The sequence below is a fragment of the Drosophila obscura genome, unplaced genomic scaffold, assembly GCF_018151105.1.
Source record: "Drosophila obscura isolate BZ-5 IFL unplaced genomic scaffold, ASM1815110v1 contig_151, whole genome shotgun sequence".
NCBI classification, from domain to species: Eukaryota; Metazoa; Arthropoda; class Insecta; order Diptera; family Drosophilidae; genus Drosophila; species Drosophila obscura.
In genome coordinates, this window is record NW_024542737.1 from 1,677,511 (window position 1) to 1,698,143 (window position 20,633).

General features: G+C 47.7%; 1 protein-coding gene across 13 annotated transcripts in view; it reads left to right on the forward strand.

Moving 5' to 3' along the window:
* The window catches only part of LOC111077081 (PDZ and LIM domain protein Zasp), a 56,985-nt gene that overhangs the window by 27,897 nt on the left and 8,455 nt on the right, over window positions 1–20,633 (forward strand). For 5 of the 13 annotated variants that reach the window (XM_022371216.2, XM_022371215.2, XM_041591873.1 and 2 more), the window contains exons 3-11: window positions 6,521–6,672; window positions 6,770–6,926; window positions 8,069–8,205; window positions 8,866–8,960; window positions 10,867–11,245; window positions 11,938–12,132; window positions 13,131–13,233; window positions 16,109–16,375; window positions 16,586–16,760. In XM_022371216.2, the coding sequence (XP_022226908.2) occupies window positions 6,521–6,672; window positions 6,770–6,926; window positions 8,069–8,205; window positions 8,866–8,960; window positions 10,867–11,245; window positions 11,938–12,132; window positions 13,131–13,233; window positions 16,109–16,375; window positions 16,586–16,760 (1,660 nt within the window). Of the gene's footprint in view, window positions 1–6,520; window positions 6,673–6,769; window positions 6,927–8,068; window positions 8,206–8,865; window positions 8,961–9,226; window positions 9,335–10,866; window positions 11,246–11,937; window positions 12,133–13,130; window positions 13,234–14,731; window positions 14,826–16,108; window positions 16,376–16,585; window positions 16,761–17,501; window positions 17,718–20,633 lie in introns of those variants that run through there. The other 8 variants (XM_022371220.2, XM_022371223.2, XM_022371224.2 and 5 more) reach the window with 5 other exon arrangements.

The window sequence follows — 20,633 nt, forward strand, 5'->3', positions numbered from 1 at the left end:
CCAACAACCCGTCACAAAAACAAACACGGACGGACGCAAGGTATATGCGGTGGACGGTGTGCCAAAGCGAGAGAGAGGCAACACCTCATTACCCTCTCCTTCACGCAGCCTGCAGCGACCCAAGCCAGGGGACACCTTTCGACCTTGCGACCCGCGACCTGCGACCTGCCTGCCTGCCACCCATTGATGATGTTGTTAATGGAAAAAATCTCAACACCCTTTCGCACACACACACACACACAGATAGAGATACCAGAGCGAGAGAGAGAGGAGAGTGAGTGAGGGAGTGGGACAGAGGTTGGCGGAGAGAGTCAAACAATGGCGCGTAATTTTACAAAATTTACATTCCTTAATTAATCTTGTTTGCGCTGCGGCAGTTGCTGCCAGTTGTCCGCCCGCTCCCCTGTGGCACCACTACCCCCGCAACCCCCAAACCCCTTCACCCCCACAGTGTGTGTGCTCGGGGTTTTTGGCTGCGCAGATCTCGGGAGGCGCCTCAGGGGGCAACTAACACCAGGATCCCCGCTAATGACATTCAAGGCAGCACAAGATGTCAGCCAGATGGAGGGACATGCTGCTTTTCTGTCTTATTAACCCACATATACATATATGTACGAGGATATGTGGCAGGGCGACTACGACTACTAGATAGCCTTCCTAATGAACCCTTCTTCCTGGCAAATCCTGGGAATCGGATTCAGGTTTAGCTTTCAACAGGCGAATGCCATTTGTGGGTGGGGGAAGGGGAGTGCGAGTGGAAGTCTCGCTTTAATCAACAATTTGCGCGTGCACGCAGGAACAAGAGTCTCCCCCCAGACCCGGGACATGTGACATTTATTGAAATTCTAGTTCCAGCAGGAGAAGGACGAAGCGAAGGAGCTGGTCCTTGCGATGTGTGGAGCGCAGTGGCAGAGCAGCTGAGAGCAACCTGAGAGCAATTTAAACTCAATTTCAAGTCTGAGACTGAGCACAGACTGAGCCGTAAATTGCTCCCGCAAGATGAGCAGGGAGATGAGCTCCGCTCCTCGTTTGTGTGTGTGTGTGTGTGTGGTACTTTGTACATGATTAAATTGGATTCAAGTCTTTCAAAAATTGAATTGGAATACGCTAAACGAATCCACCATATGCTATGGTTTGCCATGCTGCCATATGCTTCCATATGCAGCTAGAGTTCCCATGTAAAATCCATCAGACTCGTGCGTCAGTCAGACTTTCACTTGCACTCCACTTCGCTGGCAATTGGCAATCTCTGACGACTGGCCAAGCCTCTCAAGGCGAACGAGACTCGGGGATCGGGTTGGGTGGGCAGAGGCTGCTGCTGTCCAGGAAGTGCAAATACATGTGGCGCGGTCCGGAGATAAATGATCAGCAGCCCACGCAGCGGATTAGACAAGCCTCCTCCAGGCGCTGGTATCCGCCTACCGGTCGAATGATGCTCCAAATGTGGATCCACCTCTCTTTCTCTCTCTGTGTGCATCGCTTGTGGCAAATGTTGTTCCATTGCCCGGTTATGAATATGCAACATTTATGTATATAGATTGTCACGTTTATTGCCGACTCTCTCTCTGTCTGTCTGCATCTTTCATGCCAGAAAATCAAAAAAGAGAAATTGATTTACAGAACACCGAAGAGTGTGTACCCTTTTTGGGAAGTACTTCCTTCATTCCTGTCTGGACATCCCCAAAATAAATGCTACTCTCTCCCAGGATAGAGTATCTGCAAAGCAGTTTACAGCTTGGCTGTGTCCTCCTGCTGCTGCTGCTGTTGGTACGCTCTTTTGTTGCACGTTGATTGCAATCATAATTTATAAATGTTGCCGACAGTTTGGCGGGTGCCTCGATGTTGCAGTTGCAATTGCTGCTGCTGCTGCTGGCTCCCATATTTCTCCATCAATAAATAAATATCATTTGTCTGTCTCCCCGACTCGACTCCTGACTCGCTTTTGGTCATCTCTGGACCTGAAAATGGTTCTGTTGTCGCGGTTGGATCGTCATGGACGATGATGATGGTTTTTAGGGAGGAACAGCCGCAGCAGCAGCAGCCGCAGTCAAAGCCAAAGCGAAAGCCATTAGCAAGTGATTTGGTGACTTTTCCAATCTAATTGAATGTGCCAAAAGCAAGAGAGAGAGAGAGCGACAGAGAGGCAGAGATTCAAGAGCTTTAATGTGTTTGAAGTTGTTGCCCCCGAAAAACGACAAGCGGATCAAAAAAATGCACTTTAAACAAAAGTACGAGGAGGAGGAGGAGGAAGTCGGAATTGTTTCTGTGGGGTCCGCAGAGTTTTTCATTTCATTCATTCTCTGGGGGATGCCTCTATGCCGTTCTAGCTGGTTCGGAGACTCCTCTTGGCCGCCCATCAAGACTGCCTGCCAGTAGATCCCTCCTCCTACTCCTGCTCCTGCTGCTGCTCCTCCCTGTTCCTCTTTCTGTTCCCGTTTCGCGCTGGTCAAGTGCTGTGCCGGGGTGTGTGGTGTGGGGGGTCTGCGCCATTTGTTTGTGTGCCAGAAAGCCGCATCAGCAGCAGCAGCAGCAGCAACAACAACATCAGAGCTGTATGTTGGAGTTGGAGTTTGGAGTCGGGTTTTCTAGTGATTTACGGCGAGGGGTTGGGGGGCGGTTCCAGGTTCCAGACGTATGAGTGATGCTCTCTGCCCATGCATATTCATACACATTGAGATTCATTGTATTTGCGCTGCATTTCCGCAGTATTTTGTATTTTATCTGGCTTTGTGCTTGTTCGTTCTACTTACGACACTTTTCCGACTTTTCTCGCAGTTTCTGTTTTCTCTTTTTTATGGCACTCTCCACTCTGGCACCATGCAGCAGAAAATCGACAACACTTCGCACTGAGGCGGCACTGGGGCTTTAAGCAGATTTATTTTCAATTAAACAAGCTCATAACTTGGCCAACAACTTCTTGCCCAGACAGACAGAGCGAACTCCTTGTGGCTCTCCCTGTGTCCCTGAGTTTGGAGTCTCCTGTGTCCTATATCCTCTGCCTGCTTGTTTGGGTTTAATTTACGCCACAAATTCAATTTATTTGCGATACACCTAATCCACAAAAGCAAACTTGATTTATCAACATAAATATTTTGCATACAGCATGTGGCGGGAAGGAGAGAGAGGAGTCTTTCCGACCGCTCGGGAGAATGCAGAAGAGAATGCATTTTCCTTGGATTTTTGGTTCCATTGTTGTGTTGTTTTCTCTGTCTCTCTCGAATGAAATTCAATTTTAATGCACTTGAATGGATTTGAGCAGCGCTTAGTTGACTTGATTACGAGACTTTGGCTCTGGCGCTCAGGCTGGCTTTGGCTCTGGCTCTGGCATTGGCTCTGGCTCTGGCTCTCAGACTGGCTTTGGCTTTGGCTCTGGCTCTGGTTTCGGGCTTATGGTCGAAAATTTCATTTGCTTTATGGATTTCGAAACCATTTTTCCTTTCAACCTTCTTCAACTTTTCCCTTGCAAATCAAACACTTGAGAGCGAACGATTCTTCAGAGTTTTGTCAAGCTGCCAGCAGCACGAAAGCCACGAAAGCCACTTGGCCACTAGCACACAGCCAGACACAGATACAGATACCATATATCTGACAGATATGTACATATATGTACATACATACATACATGCTACATACATACGTACCTACATAGGTATACATATACACACATAGGAGTATTTGTCATAACGCATATAATTTCAAGAGCTTTCCTTCCTCTTTCCTCTTGGACGGGGGGAATCTGACTTCTCTCTCACTCGTCCTCTCTCTCTCTCTCTCTCTCTCTCTCTTGAGATAGAGATATGCAGATGCGAGGCAAAATGCTAAATACATGCTGATGATAATGCAAATGAAATTATTTTTACAACATTTACTCCTTCAACATGGGGACTCCTCAGACTCTGACTCTGCCACACAGCCCCCGCCGCACTGCCGCACTGCCACACTGCCACACTGGCACACACTGGGGGATAGAGCTCTGCTCCGGCCAGTTGTCATATAAATCATAATTTGCCTGATGCTGATGCCCCTCCTCTGCTCCGCCTCGTAGTCTCTCGTTCTTGCTGCTGGCTCACACATGTAATGTCCTCGGACGCCGCATTAATGTTCTCCTTTGTTCAGTGGGATCCCAAAAGCGGACGAGCAGTGCTAGAGAATAGACCTTAGATGTACCCTAAGCCATCTGCAAGGACATTGCTTTTGTTAGATGAGCATAGAAAGGCGCGTCCAAAATCTTCGAGAAAGAGGCTGCAGAGAAGATAAATAAACATAGTATTAAAGTGTTGCAAAATGCAGAAACAATTGTCTCCCCCCATTTCATAGAAAACAACGCAGCGAATGACTGCCCCGCAGTGGAACCCAGTAGAACGCAGTAGAACTGCTGGCAAAACTAATAATGTGGCCGAGCGAGGCGGGGCCAGAGCTTTCTGGTAATACCATACCCACTACCCTCCTGCCCTCACCCCTCTTACGAGTCATTCGTAAAAGCAAAAACAAATGCTCTGTCAATTGTCGGGCAGCCGCAAATGCTATAAAGCTGACAAATGTCGAGCAACCGACCAGATACGTACGACAGATACGAATGTAGGGGGACTGGAGCATGAGAGGGGGAACAAACATGGATCACAGGTACTCATAAAACTGTCCAAATGTCAATATTCCAGTGACAATCCCCATACCCCCCACCCACCAAGACCCAACCTTCGATACAAAACAAAAAATTATTTTGCAGGCCGCCGCGTTCGCTTTGCTTTTGATATGGATTTTGAATTTGATTTCGAGAGAAGGGAGGGTACACCCCCCCAATGACTGTCTGGGAAACACCTTGGCCAAGCAATTTCAATTTTCGCAACCTCGGGAAACCCTCTCTGCCTCTCAGAAAAAGCCAGCAAGAAAATGAACATGTCAACAGCACACGTCGGATATGGACTTGGATTTGGCATTGGATTGAGGCCGGGTTTGGCTCTTGCTTTTGCTTTTGCTTTGGTTAACCTGTGGGCTGTTCTCCTCGTGGATTCGGATTCGCCTTCGCCTTCGATTCGGTTCGGTTCGGCAGGGGTATGGGGGCTTCGACATTTTTGGCAACTTTGTAAATATTACAAAATTTAGGTGTCTCGCTTTGGTGAGTGCGCCAATGAAATATTTATGCCCGCACACACACACAGCACACAGATACTCTGCCAGTGTGTATTTGTGTGTGTGTGTGTGTTTGTATTTGTTTTTGCACGAACGTCGCCCCGTTTTGTGTAAATATAAACCGACCACAGAGAGATCCCAGAGAGAGGGAGAGCGATGGTGAGTAGATCCAATGAGTCCCAAAGTATATTCAATAGATAGGGTAAGGCAGGGCCCCTGCCATGGAAAGCATAGGTGTGTTCTGCCTTATCCTTTATGGAATGTACCCTGGACTGGAGTCGAGACGGGACCTGGACGGAATGGGACCGGACCGACCGACCGACTGACAGACTGACTGACTGGGCCTGCCAGTTGTCTGATAAACAGACAATTTGCCAAAGTGGATACGTGCATGGCGCGTATAATTTTGGGGCACACCTGAGCCCCTCTACCCGAGGAGTGGAGAGGAGCAACAGGAGGAGCCGCAGCAGCAGCAGCAGCAACAGCATTCTGTCTGTCTGTCCCGGCAGCTCCTCTGTGGCTGTATTTTGTGGTTGTAGACTTTAGCTTGATGAGTGTATCTATGTGTGGAGTCCACACACACACACACAGCAGTGTGCATCTGTGTGTTTAGTTGGTTAGTTGGGCTGATGAAGCGACATTGACAGGCGCCTGACAGAGGGTCCCAGACTTTAAGTTTAAGCCGCTTAAAGGCAAAAATATGCTACATATACATATGCCAACAAAATGTTCCCTCACTTAATGGTTACCTTTGGGTTTAGTCATTCCCTAAGTTTTAAGTCATTCAATTAGCCGTCGTTCTCTGCTCTCTGTATGCGTCAATGCCTCTGCCTCCCACACGACGCGTCTGCCCCACGCAGCAGAATCTGCCGCGTAACTTTTACGATTTTAATCGTGGAAATTTATGGCATTTTTGCCGCACAATTTCCCCACAGACCCACAGAGTACGAGTATACATATATAGAAATAAATAAATGATGAAAACAAACCCGAAAAAAGAATCCCAAACGCACACAAAAGCATTGCCTATAAACTAAACTTTTGCCGCGCTAGTTGCCACACAGATACACAGCTATAGCTGCAGATACAAATACAGATATTTTCCAGGGGAAAAGCGAGAGAGTAAACATCCGCCAAAAGCCAGAGCCAGGCCAGCGGCAACGGCAGAGCCACCGCATCCGCATCTGAGCGGATTCGGAACGCTGCCTCATAATTTTTGCACAAGTTGCAGCATAATAAATTCATTCTGGCCGGCCTCTGGCCATGAGTTATGGCCAAAATTGAAACTAAAACTGAAACTAACGGGAGAACTAACTCGAGTGAAACTGGGCCCCATTTCTGATTTCTGATTTGCGATGTGTGACGTTTTTGTGTGTTTGTTTTGTTGCAGGTTAACGCTGGCAGCTTGTCCGAGCAAGCTGGCCTCCAGCCCGGCGATGCGGTCATCAAGATCAACGACGTTGATGTCTTCAATTTCCGTCATAAGGATGCCCAGGATACGGTGGTGCGCTCCGGCAACAACTTTGTCATCACAGTGCAGCGGTAAGTACATCCATACATACATATATGTTTGTGGATTCCCCTAATCAAATAGCTCTCTCTCTCTCTCTCTCTCCCTCTCTCTGGTAAAACCCTTTAGCGGTGGCTCCACTTGGCGGCCACAGGTGACGCCCACCGGCAACGTGCCGCAGGCAAACTCCCCCTATCTGCAGACGGTGACGAAGACCTCTCTGGCTCACCAACAGCAGGACAGCCAGCACATTGGCTGCGGCTACAACAACTCGGCCCGTCCATTTGTAAGTTTACTAATTTGCAATCACACAAAGTGTAGCACACACTTGCGGGCAGCCCCCCGCCCACAGCCCAGGAGGCCATCCCATGAGGCGGAGGCGTTGGAACATCATTTATAAAATTCATAAACTGCAGAGAGCCCAAAACTTTGGGGGAATGTTGAAAGTTTTAGGTGGAACAACGACTGCCAGGCTGCCACACAGCTGATGCTGATGCTGGTGACGTCCTGATGATGACCAATGATGTTGATAGTTGGAATACTTCCAAGCAAGGCCTTCTCCCCCTCCTAGTCCTCCTCCTACGAGGACCAAACTTTCTGACACATTTTCCGTTTATTTTGTTGTCTGTCTGTGGGTTTTCCCTATTCATTTGACTAGGGTTCGGTGCCCTCCACCACCTTCACCCCCTCCTTTTGTATGAGTTGACAACATTTGCATTTATACGATGTCTGTCTATCTGTCTGTCGCTGTGTCTCTCTGTTTGTGCGTAGTTTTGAAAAGTGTCAGAATGAGTAATGAATATGAGTGCTAGGATTATTTGCCTGGCAAGAATTAATGTGCAAAAGGTCCCACCACACACACAAACACACAGACACCCAAACCCAAAACCAGCACCAGCACTGTGGGAGCATCTATCTGTGAAGCATGCCATGCATAGTAATGCCAATGTCTATCTCTTCCCCTCCTCAATATGTGTGTTTGTGTGTGTGATATGCATACATTTTCGTATATTTTATTGTTATGAATTTGTATAATAATAGTCACCCCCGAACCTCCGAACCCCGAACCACGAATTATGATAATAATGGCAACAGCAATAGACATGAAATTGATTTGGGATCATTTAAGGCGGACATTTTTTGGGGAAATATTATGAGAAGCGCAAGGGAAAAGTCTGCTTGTGAGGCTGAGGATTCCGCTTCGAGCATAGCCAGGGGAGCGGCTAGTTTTTCCTCTTTTATAATTACGAGAGGCACTGAGAAGAGACCCCGCGCAGACAGCGGCACCTGCCAAAAGCCCAGCTGCAATACCAATCAAAGATTTACTGAGATTACGTTTTCCACTCCAATCATTTTGCTTATTTCACACTGGTACAGACTTTGAGAAATGTTCTAAAATATATCTTCCCTCCTTTACTACGATTTCAGGCCAATGGCGGCGGCGATGGCGGCGTGAAGAGCATTGTCAATAAACAATACAACACCCCGGTTGGCATTTACAGCGATGAATCTATTGCGGAAACACTTTCGGCCCAGGCGGAGGTATTGGCTGGCGGTGTGCTCGGGTAAGTTTTCCCTTACTTTCCGACGGGTCTCCTCCGACAAGGGTTAATGGCGGGAAAAGGCAACAAACAACTGTCTGGGCCACAGCCGTGACAGTGCAAAATATCAGGAAAAGTTTTACTTAAAATTTTCTTGTTTTTCTGTGCTTTGGTTTGCTTTTTTCCCCTTCCGTCTGCTCTTTCTCTCTCTCTCTCTCTCTCTCACACTCTATATTCGCGTGTTTCTTTTGTGACGCCAAGAAACAAAAAGAGAAGAAAGGGACGGGGAGAAAGAGTCGAAAAAGAGAGAAAAGTAGAACTAACAACCGCAGGCTGGTCTAACGGTGAGTGCAATTTGGCAAATGATAGCAGGACGAAGGCGGAGACGGAGCCAGGCCAAGTGCCTTGTGCCAGTTGCCGAGGAGTTCTTTGTGTGGTGGAGGGGTGCCAAAACGCACGCGTGGGACTCGCACGCCTTTTGCGCTTAATTTCTTTGGGGGATTTCTCACACTCTGCGGGTCTTTGGAGTCGTCTCGAGTCGCTTCCACGGGCCAGCGCATCGAATGCGTAACGTAACGACTCACTCGCGCGGCATACTTTTGGGCTAAACGAGAGCGCTAAAAAGTATACCCTACGAAATGTCTAAAACAACCTTTTCCCTGTCTTTCTCTTCCACCAATGCAGCGTCAACTTCAAGAAGAACGAGAAGGAATACCAGGCCGATCGCTCGGAGGTGCTGAAGTTCCTGCGCGAGGAGGAGACCGGTCAGTCCACTCCAGGTAATTGCCCAAACTACGAGCTGGCCCGCCTGCTCCTCATCCTGAACGATGGCGCCAATCCGTTTGTGAGCGACACACTGGGCGACATACTCTAGCAACAGAAGAGGGTGGCCATGAGCCATGGGCCGAGTGCCAGCGATTTTCTATTCGGTTTTCCCTTTGAGTGTTCTTTTTTAAAACGCCCAGCAAAGACCTTGAACCAGCTTTAGTGCGAGTGCTTCTCAACGTAACTTAATTTTCTGTTCTTTTGTCGTTCAACCCCTCAGACCAGCACAAGGAAATGGACTTTCGTTTCCTCTATATGAAGACACACTTCTAGTTCAGTCCACACACAATCAAAAGTTTCCCGCAGTCATGTTATCTAATTATATTTATATATATTCTCGAACAATTTCAAAGTCATCAGTTACAGATTCGCTAGATTCAAAAGTATTATAGTTTGGTCATTGACAAGCACACACACATAATGATTAATATTTCATCAACATTGTAGTAGAGTGTTTTAGGATGTGGGGAAAAAGAAGTAAAGTTTTAAAGTGGAAGACTTTAGGTCTTGCAATTTTTATAGGATTTGATTCAATTTGATTTGCATTTAGTTTTTTTTCTATTTGCTTTGAAAGGGACAGCTTTAATCATTGTTCACTTTGGTTGAATTCAGCTACAAAGATCATCTCTTCAATCCATTGAATGCTGTCGCTACAAGAAATACAATACAGAAACTCTGAAACTTATTTGTCCATACGATCACTTTCTGTGTATCTCTCTATCTTTCCGTCTAACTCATGTTTTGTGTTTAAAATCTTTTTCATAAATATGTATGTATGTTGTACATAAATTTACACCAACCTCGACAACAATTACACCAACAATCTATACACAACACTTTTCACAGCTTTTGGCAATTACGAGCATGATGTTCACCAGCAACAACCACAACAACAACACCAACAAGCACCACCCCAACAACAACAACAATACAATCAACAACAACAATACAATCAACAACAACAATACAACCAACAACACCAGCAACAACAGCAATATCATCAACAACAACAGTATCAGCAACAACAACAAATTCAACAACAGCAGTCGAATGCCACTCGTCATGTCAGTGCCCCCGTGAACACACCAAAGCCCCCAAGCACCGGCGGACTCCCAACGGGCCAGAACATTTGCACCGAGTGCGAGCGCCTCATTACGTAAGTCGTGTTTGTCCCTGGTCCCTGTCCCTTCCCTTCTCATATTATGATCAGAGCTAGCAAATAACCCCTAACCTGTACTAAACAAAAAACAAGAGCACCCCATCTCCTATTTCTCCCTGCATCGAAGACATTCCTCGCCTTTGCTTGTGTTCTGTGCTTCGTGGTTTCGGTTGTGCACGATTGAACACGTCTGTCCCACAATAACAGTTTTGCTGTTTCGAGAGAGAGAGAGACAAGCAGCCGCCGATCTCCATGTAAAGCTTATCTCTCGAGCGCAAGAACGTGCATGCACACGCAAGCACACGAATGCCAGACACTCGGCAGTGTCCGGTATGTGTTGGGTTTATTTGCGAGCTCTGTTCATCATTGATGTAAATTAGCATTTGTGTATGTGAAAACATTGACTAACAGCAGTAGTGGTCCCTCTGTTATGGCGCTGTTAACCTCATTAGTAACTAATTTCATGCAATTATCTGATAAGCAGAGTGCAGAGTTCGGAAGTCGGGCCTTCTACCAGTAGACTGTAGGCGGGGGGCGTGGCTCAGGCGGATGTATACATATGTATGTATGCAACAACACACCACATCCACACACACACGTCAGTACACACACTGGAAAACACACCGAAAAACCCAAAAATTGCTATTTTACTGATTGAATTTTCAACACCGATTCAAATGATAACAATGATGACGATGTAGAGCCCCACAGTCCGGCGAACTTCTACTGGACACAAAGCCATGCCATCGGAGGCAATGAGCGACGCACACCGCTGCACCACCAGCACCATCAGGATGAGCGGATTGGCATCCCTTTGCAGTCGAATTCTTTGGCGCCCGCTGCTCCACACAGGCCCAGTCTGCCTGTGGCCAAGCCAGAGCTCCAGGAAGGGGCAGCGCAGGAGCAGGAGCAGACTGATCCGCGCATCATTGTGCTGCCGATTTGCCCGGCCCTGCAGGGGCCCGAGTACAAGGCCGACATGGAGGCGGCCGCCGCAGCTTTGGCCAGCGACGAGGGGCGTCCGCGGACATTGTCCGCCAGCGGACATCCGGCGTGTCAGTTGTGCGGCGTGGGCATTGTGTAAGGATTTGTTCGATGTTCAATGATAATTCATGCGTCTGCATCCCGCCTCTGTGTCTGTGTTCGCGTCTGTGTCTACCTCCCCCCTCGTGTACGTGTACGAGACTGTGCATTTTAATTTGCTTTTATTTCATGAGCGCCCAACGAAGTCAATTGTTTAAAATTGATGCAGTCCTCCGCATTACAAAAGCCCGTCCGCACACCTGAGCCCACAGCCCGACCAGAACCAGAACCAGACCTTCTGCCGTCCCTTCCCCGTTCTCCACACGTCGCATGGGAATCATCATTTGTATTAATTTGTATGCCAATTTAATTGGCTCCCCCACACACTTTATACATATATATGTATATATTATATATGTATATTCCCCATGTACCCATTCCCCTGCGCATCGGAGCTTAATTCGATAATTCATTATAGCTTTTTACACATTTCCCGCATTAACTCGCGACAGATGCGCCCTGTCTGGCCATCGGGGATCCAGGCTGTACAGGCTGTCTAACATATACAAATGCGAAGAGAAGACCAATCCAAAGAGAGTCATTCAGTCAATCATTGATTTGTAATCGATCGGAGAGGCTCTTCAAAGTTGATTTAAATGAAATTAGCAATCCTTTGAAGAGCATCTCATTCTCCTTCCCCCTTATAACTATATGTATAATTTATCTTTACTCATTTTCCCCTATTTTAGTGGCGTCTTTGTGCGCATCAAGGACAAGAATCTGCACGTGGAGTGCTTCAAGTGTGCCACCTGTGGCACCTCCCTGAAGAACCAGGGCTACTACAACTTTAACAACAAGCTCTACTGCGACATCCACGCCAAGCAGGCCGCCCAGAACAATCCGCCACCCGGCACCGAGGGCTACGTGCCCATCCCCATTAGGCCGTAAGTGATCAAAGGGTATCCAGCCATCCTCGTTCCCTCTATGCTGTGTCGGTTGCAGTTGCAGTCACTTGCGTCCGATTGCACGGCCAATTGGTCAGCGGTCAGGGTTTCAGCCTCTCAGGGGCAGGGATGGTGACAGGGACAGGGGGGCCACTGATGAAAATGAAATATAAATAAATGCGAATGCGAATCGGTGAATGCCAAAACACGTCTGACAGGCCGGCGACGAAATTCGTCCATGCACATATTTACATACATGGTAGGGCGGCAATTGGGAATGCCCTGTCCATAGGGTATACATATTAGTTCTCAAGAGGAATGCCAAGGCCAAAAGAGTGTACAAATATTCAACATCTGTATTCAACGAACCGCAGTGTAAATTTTAGAAGGTACCCGATACCCTTTCTTTTCCATTAATCTCCTTGGCATCCATAGAGCATATCCATTGTCGGCTTTCCCATGACTGGTCCTGCCATTTGGTCTTTTGTTTTATGTTTTGGGGAAATGGAGGCGACACTGATTGCTCTGCTGACGTGTCATCGGCTGGGCCACAAATTTTTTAATAAATGAATCGCAATCGGCAATATATGTATGCCTGTGCCCTATACTTGCCATTCGTATAGAGAAGGGGCCTCCATTGGGGGCAAATGGATAGTTGGGAGTGCATTCGATACGATCAGCTAAAGGGTGTGCGATATTTCCGGCCACTCTGGCCCCCAGGCCCCCGCCGGCGGACGACAGTTGCAATTTGCATTTGACATTTTGAATTTGTTGTGGGGGTTTTCCGTGCTATTTGCTAAATTTGAAATTGCATTGAAAGTCAACTTAATTAAAAGACTTGTACTATGTGTGACGCTGGAACAGGAACAGGGGGAGGTCTAGGGCAGGGCTCCCATTGGGGGGCAATTAGGGGAATCGCCAGTGACCGGCAATTAAGGCAGATTTATCGACTCGAGCAGCACTCAAACCTATAAACTCTTTTCTCCATCTTCTTGCAGCAATACCAAGCTGTCGGCCAACACCATCTCGTCGGCCTTGAGCTCGCACGGCTACGGCAGCAACGGATACTCGAACGGCAACTCCACCCCGGCCCCGGCACCGGTAAGTAACGTACCGGGTCCCAGCCGGACCTGTTAGCTGTTAACTGTTGCCTGTTAACTGTTCTTGGCCATGGCTAAAACAATTCCGTCAGACACACACACGCACACACAGACACTCTCAGACACAGACACGTGTTCGGGTACTCAGACAAGGCAAATGCTTTGAGCCAGGTGAAAACTAAAAGAAAACCCAAAGAAAAACCCGAAAGATGCTCTGCTCCATCTGCAACGAGTAGAAATGTTCAGTGGAACATGCAGCTGCGTGTATACCCTTCTTATCACCCCTCTTTTGGATACATATGAGAGCTCAGCTAACGGCAGCTCTGGAGGGTATCCACAGCTTCGACCCCTCGTGCTCTTTTGTTCTTCAATCAATTTTATCATATTGCCAGGGAAAATGTTTGCATAAACTTGGCAAATTTCGCCAGCAGCAGTAGCAGCAGTAGCAGCAGCACAGCGCAGCAGCGGCAGAGCATCTCAGACATATGCTAAAATGTTGAAAATCATTTGAAGAACAGAGCAGAGAGGGGTGGAGGAGCAAAAATGCAATATATGCAAAAAAAAAGTTTGCCAGCAAAGAAGTTCAAACATTTCGTGCAATTTTATTCAGAAACGCTTCTTGTTTACTATTTTTTTTTTTGCGTTTCGTTTCGTTACGTTTTCCTTGGCTTTTCCGCACTTTTCTTGGCCACAAAGCGATCAAATGAAAATGGAAAAACGCTTGACTGCATTTGCCTTGTCTCTGCCTGTGTCTTGTGCCTTGTGTGTTTGTTTGTTTGTTTGCGTGTGTGTTTGCTTGTTTGTTTATTTTTGCATGGAATTATTGTTTCCTTTTCCGTTTGAATGCGAATGCGAATGGAAACGTGAATGCGAATGGGATCGAGACCTACAACTGATGATTGAATAACAGATCAGAGCAGAACATCGGGGGACAGCAGCGAGTGTCAAATCAATTGCGGACTGATCGCGAGAATCAGAATCAGAATCAGATTGATTGCATTACTTATAAATAGCATTGGGCCCTCAGTCAGGCAGTAGTCAGTGGGGTTTTTATTTGTCATTTGATTTGATTTCATGTGAATTTATTTCACTTACTGACTCGTTTCTGCCGCGGCCAGCGCATTTCGCGAAAATGTGCAACGTGCAATGTGCAATGGCTGCGGAATCGAAAAGCTAAATCTAAATATATATATGCCAAGCGGTATTATTTTTTATTTTCGTTTTTTGCCAGAGAGTTCTGCTGGCTATAAAAAAAACACCCAGCTGTCACGTCGGCCAAAAGACACTACTGCCAGCTGCCAGTTTGGCTTCGGTTTGGGCCCGCTTTCGCAGTTTCTGTGCACCTTCGGCGCGAATAGTTCGTCGACAGTGCGCCTCTAGTCCTCGACGGGTGTCCCCGCGAGCGTGTGTCGTCAGTGCAGTGTCCCCCGTGTCTTTGTGTCCGCACAGCGAGCGGACACTGGAAAGCTATAGCATAGTAGCTATAGATAGTAGCATAGCGATATCCAAATCGATCATCGAATATTGAATATTGAACACTACCGAACCGAAAGGGATACGACTCCCAAGTGTTACGTTTTGAGTGATTTTTCTGTAAATTTACTCCCCAGTGGGTGTTGCATAACGCCCGACTTATTGGAATACCACACGGATATGGGACATACAATATGGGATATACAGATATTTCTTGCAGGCTTCCTTAGCTGGTTTACTGCTGCCACATTGCAGCTTGCACCAGAACACTGTTCTTTGTTCAGCTAATTGACCTTGACCTATTAGCTATATTTAGAACACACACTTACGCACACACACACACACAGACACACGTACAAGCTGTCAGCCGTAGTCGTCGATGCCCTTCACTCCACTCCACTCGAATTCCGTATCCGCATCTGCATTCTCATTAACTGCCTTTATTAACCCGAGTTCTGTTTCCGTGTATCCCATCGAATCCTGAATCCATGCCTGCCTTCCTGCCTGCCTGCTGCCCATTAACATGCGCTCTCGCATTAACACATTAGCCCGAGCCCGAGCCAGAGCAAGAGACTGTCGAAGCCGCCGGTGAGCTGCCCCTGCCGCCGCCGCCATCACCAACCCAGCTGCTGCAATACGAGGTAGAGGAGGAGCCACAGGAGGCACTGCCCGCGTCAGCCGTCCAGGTCCAGATCCAGGTCCAGCCACAGCAGCCGCCGCATCAGCAGAAGCAGCAGCAGCACACACGCACCCACAGCAGCCTCTCATCCATCTCGAGTGGCTCCTCGTCCTCGGGCGTGGGCGGGAGCGGGAGCGCCAGTGGGGCGGGCCACAGCCAGCAGAGCTCCTCGACGCTCTCCCTGGACCTGGACCGGGACCGCTATGCCTACGGTTCGCCCATGCACTCGCGACAGACCTCGGCCTCGTCCACGTCGCTGGACGTGAGTGCGGTGGGTGGCAGCAGCAGTGGCAGTGGAGGTGGTATCCAGGCCGATAATTACACAATGCCGCCCTCGCCGCCACCACCTCCTCCTCCCCAGCCCCAGCCCCAGCTCCAGACAGCCAGCCCCTTCCGCGTGGAGCGCACAGAGCGAGCAGAGGCGAACAGCAGGGTAGGGGCGCAGAATGAGAACGACATGAACACGCAGAACAAGGGCCATAATGCGTACAACCAATTGCTGAAAGAGTATTCCAATAAGCTTCAGCACCAGCAACACCACACCAATAACAACAACAACATCAACAACCACACCACAGCACACGCCCATGCACAACCCAGACACAACAACAACACGGACAAGCCATTTGTGACGTCATCCGTGGCAGCCACAACGCAACAGCAGCCGCTGGTGGCAGCGCTGACGGCGACACTTGCTAATCAATTGAAATTTAATTCGCATCAGGTTGCAAGCCCCCAAGCAGCGCTCTCAACAGCAACAGCAACAGTAGTTGACAGCTCAAGCACTAACCCCACAGCCACAGCAGCAGCAGCAGCAGGAGTGCCCTCCTTTACAGACAATATGTCCGATGAGCCATCATCGATCTATGGCCAAATGAATGTCCAACCAACGGGCGCCCCCGGCGATCCGGCCTTTGAGTATGTGACCCTCACGGGAAACGTGATACGCAGTGTGCAGGCCCCCGGCAAGGGGCCGGGCATCAGCTACAAGGTAGGTGTCCGCTCCTCTCTCGCCGCTCCGTGCCGCGCCGCAGCTCAGCTCCCAGCTCCGATCCCAGACAGAAACTAGAAACAGAAACCAAAATAACTAACCGAGCAAGTTCCGTCCAGTGTTGTGTAAAGTTTTGCTAAGATTATGCCACCCGGAAAACTCTATATTAATCCACACACTCTCTTTGTTGTCTGCCTCCCCATTACGAAGGTCAACCAGGGCTTTGCTCGTCCCTATGGAGCCGCCGCCGGGCCACCGAATGCCGCACCGAAGTCGCCGGTCTCGTATCAGCCGCAGCAGCCGCAGCAGCAGCAGCAGTCTCCGCGCCCAGCGGCCGGTGGCAATCCCTATGCCACCCTGCCACGCACCAATGTGGGCCAACAAGGTAAGGCTGACGAATCGCCCGATTCGGAGGGTGAATGGGTCTAGTCGATAAGCTAAGTCCCTAAGTCGCTAAGCCACCACGAATACGATTACGAATGCTATGTTTATATATGAGCGTGATATATCCTCCAGTTGTAGTTCCTTTGTTTGTTAGTTAGTTAGTTAGCCAGAGACACGGACTCGCAGACGGACTCCAGAACTCCAGGACAGAGAGACGGACGGATCGAGTCGAGTCGAGTTGAGTCGAGTAGATCCATTGAGGTCCATTGATTGTTGTATAGTATTAACCGGATTTCTGTTTATAATGATGATGGAGTTTTTTATTCGAAATAAATTGCACATGACTTAACCACTTAACCACAGAATTACGCGCAGAACAAACTACCCAAAGAAAACCAACAAAACCAACCACCCATCCAGAACTAACGAAAACAAAACAGTCCTCAAACGATCGAAATTATCGAAATGCTTTTTGGCAAAATTTACTAAAAACTAAAATTCATTCTCTCTCGTTATATTCCCCGACGGAAAACCCCTGAACACCCCAAAGCCAGCCCCCTTAGCCCCTGAACCAACGAACAACTACATACTGTGCTCGTAAATGAGAAACTATTTGGCAAATGTGGCTACAGCAAAACATTTTGGCATAGTTTAAGTTACACTCTTATTCCTATATACATATACATACATACATACATATCTATCTATATCTATGCTGTATTATATATACACACACATGTAGGTCGTAATGTAAGATACCAACAACAACAGCCCCAACAACAACAACACTATCAGCAGCAACAATACCAACAACAGCAGCAGCAGCAAAAGCAGCAATATAGAAACTCTTACCCAATGGGATCTAATTATAACACTCAGAGTCAGTCCCTGTCTCAGACCTCATTCACCAACAACAACAACAACTATAGTACTTTCAACAACAACAACATCAATAGAGGTAAAACGTCTTGCTGCCTGTTGTTGAATTATAGCAAAATTTCCCTCATTGCCTCGCAGCCGAATCAGTAGATACTTTTGTACTTCATTCACTTGTTGAGTCCGTTGCCATTCAAATGAGTTGCTTTAAAGAGCCCATACACACACACACACACACACTCACAAATACATATTCAAACTCATTCAGACAACAAATGAATTGCATTAGCAGGACTCAGGATTCAGCAGTCGGAATCTGCAGCGTTAATAATGGAAACATTCTGTTGACAAACTCAATCAATAGGTGGAAACATTTTAAAATGTGTTTATCATTATTATGGGGCCCAGACGGGAAATTAAAACTGACACAATGGATGGCAGAGTGTGTGGGAGCAGGGGGATGGGTACTACATATAGAGGGGTATCGGCATGTTCAATGCCAATGCGATTGCAGGCATCTTCCGATTCCACTTCCGGTGGCCCGGCGCGAGTGCTGAAAGGCGAATGCAAATTTGAACGCAAACCGAATCAGAACGGAAGGGTTGGTCGGTGGTTGGGGGGTTCAATAACGTAGGTAGAAGAGGGAAGACGGGAAAACCATACCAAACCAAACCGAACCGAAAACCAATGATACGTTGCGTATACGTAAAGTGAAATGAAACCCGGGACGGGACCCATTCATGTATACAGAAATAAATGATATAAAATGTATGCGCTTGTTGCCGTTCGGTTGTTGCTGCCTGCCACTGCCGCCACGTTCCGGCACTGCCACTGCCGCTGCGTTGCCTCTGCGGTTGCCGGTTCTTGGGCTCTTTGGTTTTTCCCGAACCGAAAAGAACCGAATCGAACAGCACTTTAAATGCATCGCAAATACTCGAAGGCCGGCGACAGTGAGCAACAGCAGGATGGGCACTTGCAGCAGTAAAATATATAATTCAGAAATTGTGGATATTAATTTTGGGTGCATATCCGATCTACTTCTCTAAGGGCGAATACTGGCACTGCTCACTGTGCTTGTGGGGCTGCAGCGAGGACCAATTTCTGGTATTTTTTTCTTGGGCATATTCCCGTGCACATAAATATAAATATACATATGTATATGTACATACGCATATACATACATATCTCTGTTCCCGCTCGCGGTCTCCTTTCTGTTCGGTTGTTTGTTTGTTTGTTGGTTTATCAATTACGGCGCTACGATGTTGGCTGTCATAACGGAAATGAATTAACAACAAATATGGCTGCCGGGCAGGGCAGAAGCAACAATACTCAGGCACTCACAATTTATTGAGCCAATTTTTCGAGTGGCATTTTCGTTAAGCAATTAAAAATACAATTAGCGCGGGACAAAGAGAATGCTTGGATGATCCTTGGGTGCTTCGGTGCTTTGGCCACATAAATCTTCATTCGGCTGCGGAATCAATCTCCTAATCAAAGCGAAAATCACGCACAACCGCAACAATCATTTGGGGTTTTCGGGTTGCGGCCTTCGTTCAATCTGGGAAGCAACTGGCAAAAGCCAGCAGCTAAAAGCAAATCCACTTCCAATTTGCTGCCTCATGCCACACCAGAAGCCGCACCAGAGTGTGGCATCCAGCCGGTGATGGCGCACGGGTGGCATGGGGAAAAAATGTACGCTGGCAAACAAATGTTTGCGTTACACAAATGCCGACACGCACAGGCAGCCAGGCAGGCACACACACGCTCCCCATGCTCCACACTCTGTTCTCTCTGTTCATCTCTGGCGGGAAATGTAAACGAAAGCAGATAAATTACCAGCCATTATTATCCAAACAAGCATCCGCCTCCACCTACTCGGAGCAGAGCCGCATGCTGGAGCGTGCCAGGAGGCCATACATCACATGCCTGGCATTCGTCAAAGTTTGAGGCAGCCGCAAGATTTATCGGGTGCATTTGGCTGCTCCGCTCCGCGCCACGCCGCGCGGCTCGTTGTTTGTTGTGTGGGATCCACACTCTTGGGGGGAAAACTATTGTCCTAGGCTGCTCTGCGAGGGAGTCACGTCACGCGAATGCGGAGGAAACGGGGGTTACGCTTGCTGCTCTCGAATCATTAACCATAATCCCCGGAATAACTTTTGGTTTCTGCTTCTTTTAGGTTACGGTTACCAATACCAATCGTATTAGGCCAGGTTCCCCTTGCCAAGTCCAAGATCCGATCCCCCAGCCCCAAGCCACCAGCAAAGGGCATCCCAAGGGAAAGGGAAAGCAATCTCCAGATGGACACACGTTGAGCGGTTTTTAGCTAGAATATCTTTCAAAATTGAATTAAATATTTATGAATTTTCCTCAATAAATTGCGACAGTTTAAATATATCTGTATCTCCCCCATACTTCCACAGATCTCTCTCTCTCTCTCTCTCTATAAGTAATCTCTAGAGGCATTTTCTCTATGCTTTAAGCGCTTTAAGCCTAACCTTCAAGCAAACTGCCTAACGTCTGTCTCTGGATATCTCTTTAGATATACCTTTGCTAGTACATATACTAATCGAATTGTGTCCCTGATTATGTTGCTCGTAAGAATTTTCCATCTTTGCACAACTTTGCATGCCTTTTTGTCTCTCTGGGAAAGCACGAAAAATGAAGAGCCAGAAAGAGCAATAATAATAATAATAGAATAATAAATATAAAGAACGAATTGGAGAGGAGAGAAGTTTCTCGATTGAATGCCCTGGCGGCCTCTTATTATGACCAAACTTTCTGTTTCTGTTGCCAACATTTTTCATATGACAAAATATATTTGCGGCAATAATTTCATTTCGTTTCGTTTCATTCGTTTGTTTGTTTGTTTATTTGTATGGTGCTCTGCCATGCTACCATTTCCTTGTGCCAGGTCCTGGGCCCCAGTCTGGGGTCCCCGTCGTGGATCCTGCTCCACATCCTGGTCCTGGTCCTGGTCGTGTGTTTCTGCCATTTTCAA